Here is a 15,276-nt window from a genome sequence, read left to right on the forward strand (position 1 = left end):
AGATAAACAAGCTCACAAGGCAGTCGCAAGGCAGCACGCTGTGAACTTGTACAGTAGATCGGCTATTCAGCGAAAAGATTTGGAGTAGAGGGAAAAAAGGAGGGGGCCTACTACAGAACCATGGGGACTACGGTCAATGAAGTATATAGTTAAAGCCTTGCCACCACCACATTCTGAACACACTGGAGACAATCCTGCTCTTTTTGGGTAAGATGAGAAGGTTTGCTATTGTACAAGCAAACCATTTCTGGCACAATATGATCTATATTCAATATCGGTTGTATGGTTTGTAGTGCAGTTAATTAATTTCCCGCATATGAGTGCTGAGAGTGTTCTGGGTTCAAATCCTGAGCAGAACTATAAAAACGGATTCATGCAAAATCACCAGCCACCACGGGTCCTTACAAAATGGAAGACTTTCTTTACGGCATAAACTCTTTTTGTTAAGAGAGCAGTAATACAGATGTGCTGCGGTCCTTTCAGCCCTTATGGGCGATTTGGGCTGAGCAGACTCAACGGTTTTAGCAGCCCGCCGCGGGGATGAGGCGTCAGGCTTCTGACTCATACAGCTCTTGAGGGAACTGGACACTTTTTAATCATCAAGCTGCTTTTCTGCATTTAAACAGCCTCCACACTGGCATCTGGAAGGAGAAAAACTCCACAATCCGCAGAATGCAGGTCAATATTGTGCGCTGTGGGGAAGGCGAGAGCGGGCTGCAGCCTACTTATGGTTTGATTTAATCAATAGCCTGCTCATGAAAAGATTCTTTTTCAAGGATTGAAGAGCTCCGTTGCGAGCTCATGAAAATTCAGAATGCTGACATAAATAGGGCAGAACTGTTGCCATTGTAAACAGTAAATAATGGCAAGACTCATCAAAGAGAATTTGGAGCTACATGACAGTGTGCCATACAGTTGTCGAATGCCATTGAATGGTTTTATTTCTACTCCTTTTAATTTAATTTTTTGTTGTTTTCAAATTTCCTTTTATAATGTGTTTATTATGCTCTGCGTCTTGATGTCTTAATGCGTAACGTTTTATGATTTGCCTTGTTGTTGAAAGTCGTTGTTGTTGAGTCGAAATCGAACTTGGGTCATTGTGACTCACAAGGAGCATATCATCAGTGTTGTAACTGACTGCGCCACTAGACAGCCCATCCGATGGGAAATATTTTAATGGGTCCTTGACTAGACGTCCTAGACTTCTTGGGTCAGAATTACCATTTTTCAACACAGAAATACAGGAAACATTTACTGATAATATTGCTCTTTTTTCCACCAAAGCCCCACTACACACTGAATCATAGACATTCATAAATTGGAGCTGTCGAGTACTACCAGTCTACCACAGACTTCTACTAATGGCTGCTGTGTTGAGGAGCTTCGCACTGGCTCAAATAGAGGTTAAGTGCCTCTCAGAAAGGCTTAGCTAAGATTGTTGTTTAAGGAGTGGGGAGTGCGTCCGTCCACTTAAATAAAGGTATTGCTACTGTAGATAACTCTGAACAGAGTGGAATTGTAATAGCTGAATGGTTTGAGCATTAACCACATAATAGCAATGTCCTCAGGTCAATTCCGACTGGAGACCTGTATTGCATGTCAACTGCCTTTTCTGGCCTTTGTTTTCCTGTCTCTTTACACTGACCTGTCTAAATGCAGCCAAAAGATAATCTTCACAAAAGGATGCAATATACAGTATTGCACTACATTCTACATCACCAGCGTTCTTCCTATTTATAGCTTATACATGACAGATGGAATCCGAATACATCTCTTTGAGTGCCATCACAAGGACACTGCAGTGACCTTTGTCTTCAACGTACACAAACATAATGGTTATTGTTACACATGAGGAGCTAGCTGCAGTCACTAAAATGCCATAGCAAGATCATCTCTGCTTAAGTTCCTGACCCCAATTTACATCATTTACAATTTACACCCCAGCGGGGGGGAACAAACCACATGATCTGCTAGATCTGTGTGAGTGACATCAGTGGTGCATGAAAATCTGAGGGGTAACAGTGATATCACATAACAACATAAGTAAATAGTGCTGATTCCAGAAAGAGGCAAGACAATGGCAACTGTGTTTTGCTGCGGCACTCTTTATTCAAGGTGCCTCATTTATATGTCACCAGTGGAATTTCTGGTGTGTTTGGCAGCAAATAGGAAGGGAGAGAGGATGACAGTGGTGGAGGGACAGAGGGAGAGAAGGTGACAGGGGTGGAGGGAGAGAGGGAGAGAAGGTGACAGGGGTGGAGGTAGAGAGTGACAGGGGTGGAGGGAGAGAGTGACAGGGGTGGAGGGAGAGAAGGTGACAGGGGTGGAGGGAGAAAGAGTGACAGGGGTGGAGGGAGAGAGTGTGAGAGAGCAGATTGTGTTCGTCACAGGCTCATATCCTTCATTTGTGAATTTGCTTTAAGCCGACAGCTCATTCCTCGCTTGATCCGCAACATAAAAGCACTCACTCCGGTTAAATGGCACCAGAAATAGCAAGTAAAAAGCAATAATGTAATCAAATCACAACACTGGGGAAATAAATACATAAATAAATGCATGACTGAAAATAAAACACAAAAGCACAAGGCTGGAAATAATGACATATATACAGTAGCTGTCAGCTAGCATATTTCAACAAACAGCACATTACTGAGAAACCAGAAGAGAGAGGGGGAGAGAGGAAGTTTGGTTTGTTGGGGGATTGAAGGGTTTTGACGATAGATTGTCCTCTTTCCTGTTTGCTATTTCCAAGTCAAATAATGGAGTGATGAAACAGAAAATTCCATCTGATAATAAACAAGATGGCTTGTTGCATACACTCGACACAATTTGTTGTTAACTGATAGTTGCTACAGTAATTTAACTGCTCATAATGCTGCTGGCGTCTGTATTTTTCAGTGTACGTGACAAATAAACACAGTGAACCTGTAGCATACAAAAATAATATACGGCTAATATAATATAAGGCTGCACACTGGCATGGCATTTAATCACCATACCTTACCATAAACACCATCTCTACTCAGGAACTAAGGAATCTTCATAATTCATAATGCAATCATAATTAGAATTACATCAATGAAAGTTGTGCAATACATGGCTTGGGCTTGGATAAAACAGGCAACTATATGGGTAACACACTATCCATTTCCCCACTGCTGCACCGAGATTCATACATTTTTAACTAAGAAACTGTTGGCAATCATTACCATTAAATAATGTAGGATTGTATTTATTGTCATTTTCTAATGCATGTTAATGAAATCAAAATCACATTACCAAATAGGTCACATTATATGCATTTCACTCACCATGAGCATCAACACACTTGGGTTATTCACCGTAACATTGGTGAATAAATTCACTGCGTTGAAACAGAATGACTTATTTTCTCATTTCAGCATAAATCAAAGTAAATGCTCCCCAGTATATGAAAGTAAAGTGACCAACCATGAATCTATTTATTTTTTACAGTTGACTGGGCCAAAGGTTCTTGAACCTTTAACCCAGATTTGTATGCACGCAATGTTCACACTTTATTTCACATTTCTCTAGCAGAGAATGCAACCCGAACACTCAGGTGCATTGAACCGTTTCAAGAAACGAATAGCTGATGAATGATGTATGAACGGCTTAGGCCATCATTTAGGATCATTTGGATAATCCATATGTTAATTCTCTTCAGGGAATCTTACATTGCAATTAAATGCATAATTGCACACGTGGGTCATGTAAAGTCACCAGATTGAGCTCCTAGCCCACTCTCAAGACAAGCAACGTACACACTTAACCACTTAGAAATTCACAGTATGCTGCTGCAGTGCTGCTAATGTAGTGCCACTCCGAGTCTGCCTTTCTAAAGGGCCTACTCGATATCAACATTGAACGCTTAGATTTTAAGCATTCAGCTCACGGCCTTATCAGTGTCACATATAAGGACTGAGCAAGTAGCAGTTCAGTGTCATACGCAAGCATGAACACCGCACATTGACTGGTGCAGATATCGAACCTGTGACATCTGAATTACCAGACAGCCTAGCTAGCTCTGTGTCATTTTAAGATTTCTTTGGCTATTCAAAAATAGCAGATATACAAGCTCATTGTTGCTTCTGGGGGTCCCTGGAACAACATATTGTCATGGGGATTTTGACATAAAAAAGTTTGAGAACCACTGATATAAAGTTTTTTCAAAAAACTGTTAGGATTTAGAAGACATTTGTAAAGATTTGCAAACATTTCACAACAATAGCAGATCTACAAGCTCTTATCGCGGCATTTGGTGACACGCTACGAGCTTGTATATCTGCTATTTTTGAATAGCCAAAGAAATCTAAAATGACCCGGTCCCAGACGCATTCTCGGTTTGAATGGGTTAAATGAGCACTGAGGATTTCATATGATTATTCATTGTAGGGTGTATTATGAGTGGCTGCCTGTCAATTTAGCGAAGGCGCCTTCCCACAGGGCTCTGCCATTCTGTCAGTGCTGAGGTCCAGGTGCATAACAGAGCCCTCCTGTCTGTCTGCCTGCCTGACCTGCGCTGGCACCGTCCATATGTGCCCTGCTCGACACCTTCTGTCACCGTCACCACCAATGCCGCGTTCACTGACGGTTCTAATCTTTTACACGGACTCCCTTCTCTCTTTCCCTGTCACTTTCTCTCTCTAACTGCACCTCTCTCTATTTCACTTAAAGTCCTCCATCTCTCTCTGCCCTGCAGTCTCTAACACATACGTAGATTAGGTACAAAAGGAAATGGGAAACATGTTCTTCCCTAACTAATTTAATAAGTGAGAGTCGTAAATCTGAAAGCGGATTTTTCACATTTTCACAACTTTAAGGTTGTGGTGGTAGCACTGGACTGAGGTCAACAATGTTGTCGCCGTTTTGGCTGGCTGGCTGTATTGACACATTCTGGCTCATAGAGTAACACCTGGCTCTGCACCAGTGCTTTTTCGGCCCAGTAGAGCAGCCATGTCCCCCCCGGTGGCCTGCTTTACAGTTCGCTTGGGCAATTTGGACCATAATTAAGTCATAAATCTTCCCCAGACCATATGATAGTGATGCGCCTAGCCGATTACGGCAAGACCCGCCCCCACATCCCCGCAGAGTAATGTGATTCTGTCCCACAATCAGCCCACTCTCTTGATAAGAAACCAATTCAGTCCCCTTATTCTTCTTTCCACCTCTTCTTCGACTACAGCATTAGAAACGGAATCCACCTGCTCACCTTGAGTTAATGGAACGCCTAAACAATTATGTCCTCTGGAATGTAACACACCTGCCCACCATAGAATGTAATATGCCACACACCCAAATACATAGACATGTCCACATACACCCACACCCACACATGTCCACACATGTCCACACAGAAGAAGGGTGTAGAGGTCTTGTTTATCTGCAGTGCAGTGCTGGCTTCTCTTGCAGAATGCTAATAGTTTGCATTCAGGTAGGAGGAAATCTTGCCCCTGAAACTGTTGATAATAGGAACATTTGCCGTGCAGGTATAATGCCATCCAATCACGCTATTACATCGCTATAATCCAGTTGGTAATAATCTTTGTGTCCACATATTCTGAAGCCGTGGTCTACATGTGCCTGTATGAGGCACATGCATTTTGAGACAGTAATGGAATGATGATGGAAATCATAAAATATGAGAGTGATGTGATGTGGAGAGAGTCATTTAAAGTGTTTTTTGTTCAGCACACTTTCTGACAAGGGCCGTTCGGTCACTGAAAAAAAAAGTGTGTGTGTGTGTGTGTGTGTGTGTGTGTGTGTGTGTGTGTGTGTGTGTGTGTGTGTGTGTGTGTGTGTGTGTGTGTGTGTGTGTGTGTGTGTGTGTGTGTGTGTGTGTGTGTGTGTGTGTGTGCATGCGCCTGTGTCTCTGTGTGAATCTTTCCATACACCTTACTGTCTACTATATGTGACTCTGTCAAAGCGGACGGAATGTATGTATGCCATATCAGTGCAAAATAACACACTGCAAGTCGGGCTGTCAGAAAACTCTTGATTAAACTTCATGGTGGGAATGGGGTTTTAGCAACCATTCTAACCTCAAATGACAATAAATGTAGGCCAACTTAGAGGGGGGGGGCAGGAATCTACCAGAGAATGCCCAGAGGAGATGTAGTGGTTAGGACGCCTGCCTCTAGAACCACATGCACTCCAATCCCACAAGAACCTCCCCTCCTGTGCCCCCCAAGACCCCCTCCCACACGCCCACCCTATACTCAAGTCTCGCTCTCAGTGGCCCTACCGGCTCAATAAAGACAAAGAAGCCAATGAGTGGCTGGCCTTTAAAATATAAATAAATATATATGTAGCAGTTAAAAGCAATGACTGATTAACCCTCATTAATCATTGGAGGGAGGGGAAAGGGATGGCGAGGAAAGATAATGGCTGGCTTTGTGTCTTCATCCATTGTCCTCCCAACCCTGTGTATCTGCTCGTATGCACACTCTCAGCTCCCCAAAGAGAAGGCCTTGAGCAGCAAGCCTCAATAAAAAAACAGTGATTTTGCTCAATAAGGCCTTGTTAAGGCTGCTCCACTTCTACCCGCCAGATAAATCACAGGCAACAATACAAGTGAGGCAAACAACTCTGGTATGGTACTACCACTTTATTCATTTTCTTTAAGAATTTAGGGCACCACTACTTCTTTTCACCAGACTTTTTTTTTTCTTAAACTACTTGACTATATTTGTACTCCTTGCCCCATCATTGCAAATTGTATACCCTCTCTCTCTCTCTCTGTGTATCATTGTTGTGGTTATTGGATGAAAATACAGAGTTCCGTGTCTGTTTTGTGTCATATACTGTACATGTTTATTTTTTTGTCATTTTATTATATTCTGATGCTTTTTTTTTTACTGTGGTCTATCCATTTCTGTATGCTGGAAGTTTACATGCAGTATTACCAGAGGGATCAGCGAGAAGAGTCCCTGAGGAAATTAGTTGGCGGTTCAGAGTCTTGCTCAAGAATGCTTATGCTTAATTTATACTCTGTCGTACGATGGAGTCACGTGCCGAAAATAGCCAATCTACAAGCTCATAATGTGTCGCATCGCATTTTTGTGGAGAGGTGAGCTGCGAGCGTCGTCAGTTTAACAGCCGCCCCTCCCCCTCCGTAGCTCTATGAGTTCCAGGCAGCAGATAGACAGGCAGGCAGTATCACAAGGTTAATTCACTCATGCAAAGAGTGATGTGACTTGCAAACGACAAACAAGTCATAGAATACTGATCGAGCAAGTGTCATCATTCATTTCAGAATACTACACCACCAAAAATGTCGGCACCCCCCTCTAGATGGCGGCCTAGGCAGCCGCCTATAGGGAGCGCCGGCCCTGTGCGACACCACCATACAACGAAGTATAAATCAGGCTTTAGACATGGATACATCAGCTGTTATAAATTCAACGTGTAAACTGTCCATAACAGCCTGCATCCATTCCCTAGCACTTTTGTTAATGACATTGTGTTACAATTACTATGCAGTACTGCACATGTAGTACTACATTAGAATAGTATGTGTACGTTATTATAGCATGTACACAGTACATAACATAACATACTAGTATATAACACTACTCCTAAGAAGAAAAAAAGAAAGAAAAAAGCATGTAAAAGGAAGTAATAAGAAAACTGAAATCCACTTGCAACAAAGCATAATATGATATATGATATATATATATATATATATATATATATATATATATATATATATATATATATATATATATATATATATAATGTATGCACACACAGTATAACACTTCTCGATTATTCGAGCAAATCGAACAAATCGAACTAACTCATCGATAATAAAAATAATAATCATCATCATCATCATAAATACATAATACAATACACATTCTGGTGGCATAGTAATTCAAAAGCAGCTAAAAGCAACTCTACTACTAATCTAATATCATTGACTATATATATTAACCAGTAACATTGAGTAATATGTTCCTGGTTTCTATTCGTAGGATAGTTTTTTTGATGACATGAACATGCCTCAGTTGGTGGCGTGTCTGCTCGCTGCTCTCTCTCTCTCTCTCTCGCCTGTCAGACTCGTTCAAGTCATCCTAACACCTCTCGCACGGACACCCTATGGCGCCTCCCCTCAGCCCCCTGACAAAATGTGTCACACTTTTCTATCTGTTGTCTCACTCCTTTGCCCTGCTTTATTTCCCTTGTCACTAATTCTCGCTCTCCATCTCTCCAAATGCACCCCCAACTCCGCTACTCCACCCCCCCCCCCAAAAAAAAAGAAAGAAAAAAAAGCCTCCTATAGTGGCACAGAACTAGCAGCACATTTAGAGAGCAGAGCAAAGCAAAGCCACAGATTAGAAGAAGATGGCTTTATGTGGGCTGGTTATTGTATTTAAAAAAAAACTTCAGAGGCACATTTCAAGGCCACAACATTCCTCATAAAGTGTTTTGAAGCATTAGTCAGAACCTTATACAGACGACATTGAGTTCCAGTCTGCTTTGTGTGCCCGTACAGTATGTAATCAAGCAGCATGTCCCCTTTGTCACAGAGGAAGTGTGGCCGGCCACCTACAGAGTGTGAGGATAAGCCTTGTGTGTAATAGAGTGTGGTGGTTGCTTGATTGGGTATGAAGAAGGAAGAAGTTTTACCCACCACCCATCTTGCACACTGTGCTCATCCACCTACCACCCCCACAACCCACCTTCTACTATCTGCCAACAAGTGCCGGCTTAGGACGGCAGCCATTCACATGAGAGGAACACTTTCACGCCAGTCACTTCCAATTTACTTACTGTATTTATTTGTTGCTTTCTGCTTTCATGGATTACTTCAACCACCCCTACATCAAACCCCTTCCCATCATCATCCCTAACACACACACACACACACACACACACACACACACACACACACACACACACACACACACACACACACACACACACACACACACACACACACACACACACACACACACACACACACACACACACACACACACACACGTATATACAGTAAATGCACAATTTGTTCAAGACGTCAGTGCTCTCTCTCACTTCTTTCTCGTCTCCATCTCTTGCTCGCATCTCACCATGAGGGAGGAGCACATGGGGTGCCTGGCGTAATTAGGGGTGACATGATGTTTATGTAACCTCCAATCCTCGCGAACCAGACGCAATTATGGGCTCCTGGTCCCTGTGACCCCCACTCCCGGTTCACGGGGCCTTACGGCACTTGCAAAAAACTGCAGCTCACTCTGTCCCAGCATGAAGGGGGCCTGGTTGTGTGTGGTGGTGCGGGGTGGTGGGGTGATGCTGGGTAGGGTGCGAGTGTGTGTGTGGGGGGGTTTGGGGTTGGTGGTGGTGGTGGCAGCAGGAGCCAGAGTTCAGTCCTTTTCACAGCTCCCTCTGATGGGAGCCCTCGCAGCCTAATCTGAAGTGACGGGCACTTCAGTGGGAGAGGGTGCAGAGCCCCCCAATTTCCGCCCAGAACTCTGCGGCGCGAGGGTGAATGGGGAGGAGGGGGAGACGGCATGGAGCGAGAGCGGGCCGAGGGGTGACAGACTTATTGTGGCCCAGTGAGAAAAGAGTGTAGCTGGGAAGGCCTCATTACAACGCTTTACTGCTCTCACAGGCCCTCATTAACCCACCACACCGGTGACTCAAATCACAACAGACAATAAAAAGGGGTCGGCTCTCTGAATAAGCAGGGGCCTCCCGTTTTAGTGTGACTTAGAGCGTTTCTGCATTGTTAACTGAGCGCTATACGGGCGCTTTTTACACAAACAGGTCTTCGTAAAATGTCCCAACAAGTGTGCAACAAAGGGCAGCATTTCACAGTTTCCTTCTCTGTTGAAAATAATGTCCGTCCAACTTGAACACGCTTCACTTATCCACCCCTTTCCCTCTTATCTCTGATGCATCTGAACTGGGGGAGCAACAGCTAAACAAACTAATTGATTTAATAGACTATGTCAAATGTTTCAGATTAAAGTAAAATAATTGATTTTCCAAAAATAGTGAAAATGGCCAATCAACAACCTTGCGATGCACACCACGGTACGAGCAAGCATAAAATAGGGCTTAAGTGACTAATCAATTTAGTTGATTATAAAAAATCTGTATGATTTTTTTCCACATTGATGTGTGTGTGTGTATAAGACTATCTATCTAAGACTACAAGACTATATATATATATAGATATATATATATACAGATATATATATAGATATATATATAGATATAGATATATATATATAGATATAGATATATGTATATATAGATATAGATATAGATATAGATATATAGATATAAATAAATGTCATTTATACACACACACATACACAGTATATAAAACTTCTCAATTATTCTGGCGAATCTACAGAATCATTTCTAAGAAGATAATCGACAGATGCAGCCATAATCTGAGCAAGGCAGCATTCCCGGCAGCAAGTAATGAGAGCAGGAGCGTATGCAACCAAACTAGACGAACAACACAAATCAATATGTCCGGTTCAATAAAGAACACAGTAACACAGAGTTCCTTTGGGGGCTGCTGCCGGTACTGGAGGGACTACTGGTGATGAGAGATGACAACCACTGACGCATGCGACCACTGGGACACAAAGCCAGGCTGAAGATAGAGCCCAAGCCAGCATACATCCTCGCCCAGAGCCCCTGCCCCATTACTAACCCCTCCTATATACCCCCCTCATCATCAGTGCTTGGGGGAGCACAGCTTGGCAAGCCAAATGATGCATTTCATAGAGACAATTAAAGAGCAAATCAATGCCGCGGCCTCCGCGAAATAATTAGAGTCGCGGTCAACTTCCACCGCAATCACACAGTGGAAAACGCTTCCAACATTGCAGGGGGGAGAGAGAGAGAGAGGGAGAGAGAGAGAGAGAGAGAGAGAGAGAGAGAGAGAGAGAGAGAGAGAGAGAGAGAGAGAGAGAGATCGGGAGGGAAGATTTGGGGAAACATTTCTGGAAGATCCTAAAGATTAAAACTCTGGGCCAATCACAGAAAGCGGTCTGTTTTTCATTACAAGTCATAATATACTGGAAGAGATACCGGACCCTGGCTAATCTTTGAATTAGCCTTTGAGTGTACAAAGTAGCTCATACACAATATGTTGTATACATATATCACAATGAATTTGGGACTTATTTCCCGGGGCTTTACAAGCTTAAATGTAACACTAAACCCCAAGTAGGTGGATGAGGACAGAGCATGGAGATACTCAGACTAGTAATCACTAAACAGTGGATGGAGGGAGAGGAGACACCACGGAGGGAGTGCAAAACTATCTCCACCATCACCACCACCACTGTCTGAGAGAGACGGTGATGAGGTCACATTCTGAGGGCCAGCGGGCCATCACATCCTGTCCGTGACATCATCAACAAGTGCTCCCATGCCCCTGTTTGAGGCCTCAGACATGTGCATGCATCGCCGTGATGGAGAAGAGAAGAGAAGAGAAGAGAAGAGAAGAGAAGAGAAGAGAAGAGAAGAGAAGAGAAGAGAAGAGAAGAGAAGAGAAGAGAAGAGAAGAGAAGAGAAGAGACTTGATTTGTGCCTTGATTAACACAATGGTGTCTTGTCATTACTTGTCTTTAAGCAAAAAAAAACACTCAAAATTGTACAGAACACTACTGTTAGACATTTAACTAAAGCCAGAAGGAGAGAGTACTCCTATTTTAATTCCTACACCAGTTGCCTGTCTGTTTTAGGATTGATTTCACTGTTTTAAGGCATGTCATGGCCAGGCCCCTAATTATATTTCTTGAATTATGAACCCCTTATCAGCCTGTGCGCAGCCTGAGGAGATGAATCTTCTTTAATCAACAGGCCTTTCCATACTTTATTATTTTATCTTAATGTTTACTTTCTCACTGCAATTTAGTTGAAGAGACATGACGAGGACACAGGGTAAGCTTAATCTTACTTTACTTTAATGGAGTATTTCCAATTTTCAGTACTTTTACTTCTACTCCACTACATCTCAGAGGCAAATATTATACAGTACTTTTACTGCACTACAATTATTTGAAAACTTCAGTTGGTATTTAGTTTGTAGATTTTGATTATTATTTCAAAACATACATAAACCACTTCAGCCCTACATATATTCTGGCTATTTTCAAAAGGTTTTGAAAACTTGAAATGGGGCATTCTGCATAATGAGTACTTTTGTACTAAGTATATTTTTATACCAATACTTTTGTACTACTCAAGTCAATTTTGAATTAACCGAGTATTTCTACATTGCAGTATTGATACTTTTACGTAACACATTTGAGTACTTTTTCCACCACTGACACTGACACAGAGAGAGAGACAAGGTGTGTCTGTACTTACCGGCCTGGTTGGTGGTGATGTTGACAGAGGAATACTGAGGTGAGTAGGGGCTCTGGTCGGACACTCCGTTGACAGCCTGCACCTCGAAGGTGTACTGCGTGTGGGCCAGCAGGTCACTGATGTAGACGTGCGGCTCCGTCAGGCCCAGCTGACGGGGCACAAACTGCACGTTGTCCCCGCAGCGCGTGCAGCCTCCGCGGACCCCGACGCAGCTCTTGCAGATGATGTTGAAGACCACGTCCTCGCGGCCCCCCGAGTCCCGCGGCGGCATCCACTCCAGCATCAGGGAGGTCTCGTTCACGCTGGAGATGACATTCTGCGGGGCTGATGGCACCGCTGCGAAGACGAGACCATGGGTCTGTTAAAGCAGTGGTTCTCAAAGTGGGGTCCTTGAGGGAGTTCCAGGGGGTCCCCAGCTAAATGATAGATAGCTAGGAACCAAATGGACCCTTATGGGTCTGTAACTCAGAGAGTTACAGACCTCAGAGACTTACAGACCAAAGGGGTCCATTTGGTTCCATTTGTACACTCTCAGAGTTAAATTAACATTGATTTTAAAACATAAATTGGGGCCCCAGAGATAGAAATTAAAATGGTTGAAAATCGCTGCTACAGCCGTAAAAACTTCTTATGTGGGGCCTTGGCATATCTTTTCAAATGGGAGGTCCGCCGGCTAATAAGTGTCAATTTGGGGTCCTTGACATGAAAAAGTTTGAGAACCACTGGGTTAAAGGCCCCTCACATCGGAGTGTTGTGCCTGCAACCTAATTTTGAGTCCTGTTTGATGGTTTAACCACTTAAACCCTATATACTTAGTTGACCGAGACCCCCCAGTGGTCTATAATTGGTACCCTCCTTTTTCCCTCTACACCAAATCTCTTCACCAAAACTAACTTATCTACGAGCTTACAACTTTGTGTTGTGATGCGTTGTGAACACGTTGTGGGTTCATGTGGTTAAAAAACTTCCAAAACAAATTTAGCAAAAGTTGAGTATACCAACTCTCGATCAATTGATTGGTTGGTTGGTCAATACATCTATCGATAGATACTGTAGATGTTAGGAGCTGCCTGTGTAAACAATTTCATATGACACTACATTTCTTTCCCAGGAGCACAAAAGTCCATAAAAAAAGGAAGGTGGGCCCGGAATGCTGGCCTAGCGGTCCGGGCACCTAGGCTCCAAAGTAGCCTGACATTGTGTTGCGGGTTCGAGTCCTGATCCCGACGGCCTTTGCTGCATGTCACACCCCATCTCTACCCCCATTTCCTGTCAACCTACTATCCTATCAATAAAGGCATTTTTTTTTAAAGGAAGGTGGTGAACTACGGCTGTCAGTCCTTGAACAGACTCTGATGACTTCCAGGGCTCGCCACTCAGGGCAAAAAGCCCTGCATGATGGCATTGTTCTAATTTTGTGACGAGGGGGGCGAAGGGGGGGTTTGTGTGTCCTTGACATTGTGAAGGGCATAATTACCAGGCGCTACTGCTGCTGAGCTGCTCAAATAACCCCAGCACTGGAGGGGAGAAAATCCACAAGCCCGCTAACGTCACTACAGCCTCTCTTTGAGGTCTGCGCCTGGTATGTTCCAAACCGGCGCGCTTCTTCCCCAGGGGAAACCCATTTATGCGGACCTCAATCTCCAATGCTGGTGTCCACTTTGACATGTGTGTTTTCTTTACGTCTATTCCTGACAGCTTTCTCATGGAACGTCCTATAGAGTTACGGCGGCGGGGAGAGACAGCGGCTGGCTTCTCCCGTGGAGACGGGCGAGACGCTACGACCGAGGAGGTGGAGAAATTCCAAGACGCCAGCATTTTGTGGCGTTTGAGTGACAGTCCAAGCAAACAAACAATGAGGAGTGTTTATCTTTTTACAGGCATGTGTGTCTAATTACGGAGCACGCCCCTCTCCGAGCCAAACGAGGTAAACAAGAGAAATCCGCCTCCCGCCCACCAACCTCCATACAACCTGAATTGATCGCTTCTTATTTAACGTTGCGCCGTTAATTGGCCACCATTTACAGGACCTGGAAAGGAAGCCTGCATGGAGTGGCATCCTTTCTCTCTCCCCGTTTCACTCTTCCTTTTCCACCCCTCTTGCTTTTTTCTCCTACCCTACATCCGTCTTTCTCTGAAGCCCCCTACACCAAAACATACCACCTCCTTGGCATCTTCTTCCTGTGGAGGGGCAGGGTGGGTGGGTTGGTGGGTAATATCCCCCCGCAACCCCACCCAGCTCCCCTCCATTAGCTGGCGCTGGTGCACGGTTGGTTCTGATGGACCCCGTTTTCCTGCTTTAATCAGGCCGGGCCCCGCTGCGTCTTAATGCGGGTGACGTGCCGGTGCTGCTTTCTCATTCACAACAGCTGCTCGACTCCCAGAGCCAGGCTTATGCAAATCTACCTCTTTGTTGGAGACCATCAAGTCCCCCCCCCCCCTTCCTCCTCCTTATCCAACTCTCTCTCTCTCCCCCTTCTACGCTCTCTCTCCCTTTTCAACAGGCATAGAGAGAGGGGGGAGATAGGGAGAGATGAGTGATCAGAAAGGAGAGAAAAGGGGACAGGGAAGGGGGAAGAGAGAGAGAGAGGGAGAGAGGGCGGCGGAAAAGAGAAGCTGAAGAAAAGAGAGTGGGGAAAAGCAATAGCAAAGATTTTCAAATGGGCCGAGACCGTCCACTATCCCATGGCTGTATCTCTCCGTCCCTCTCATTCTCTCACCCTCTCCCTCTCTGTTCATTTCTGTACGTCTCTTTCCCCTTCTGTCCCTCCGCCCGTCCCTCTCTCCAAGTCTCTCTCTCTCTCTCTCTCAACCTCTCTGTCAACCCTCAAATTCAAATTCAAATTCAACCAGCTTCATTGGCATTACAAGAGACGGCTTCGTCTGAGCTTCATTCTCTGCGTCTAACCCCTTCAC

General features: G+C 44.2%; 1 protein-coding gene across 2 annotated transcripts in view; it reads right to left on the reverse strand.

Moving 5' to 3' along the window:
• ephb2b (eph receptor B2b) overlaps positions 1 to 15,276 on the reverse strand; it is a 174,271-nt gene that overhangs the window by 37,581 nt on the left and 121,414 nt on the right. For both annotated transcript variants that reach the window (XM_084061418.1, XM_084061417.1), the window contains exon 5: positions 12,361 to 12,696. In XM_084061418.1, coding sequence (XP_083917544.1) covers positions 12,361 to 12,696 — 336 coding nt within the window. The remainder of the gene's footprint in view (positions 1 to 12,360; positions 12,697 to 15,276) is intronic.

Source organism: Gymnoscopelus microlampas (genome assembly GCF_963454915.1).
Source record: "Gymnoscopelus microlampas genome assembly, chromosome: 7".
Classification (NCBI taxonomy): domain Eukaryota; kingdom Metazoa; phylum Chordata; class Actinopteri; order Myctophiformes; family Myctophidae; genus Gymnoscopelus; species Gymnoscopelus microlampas.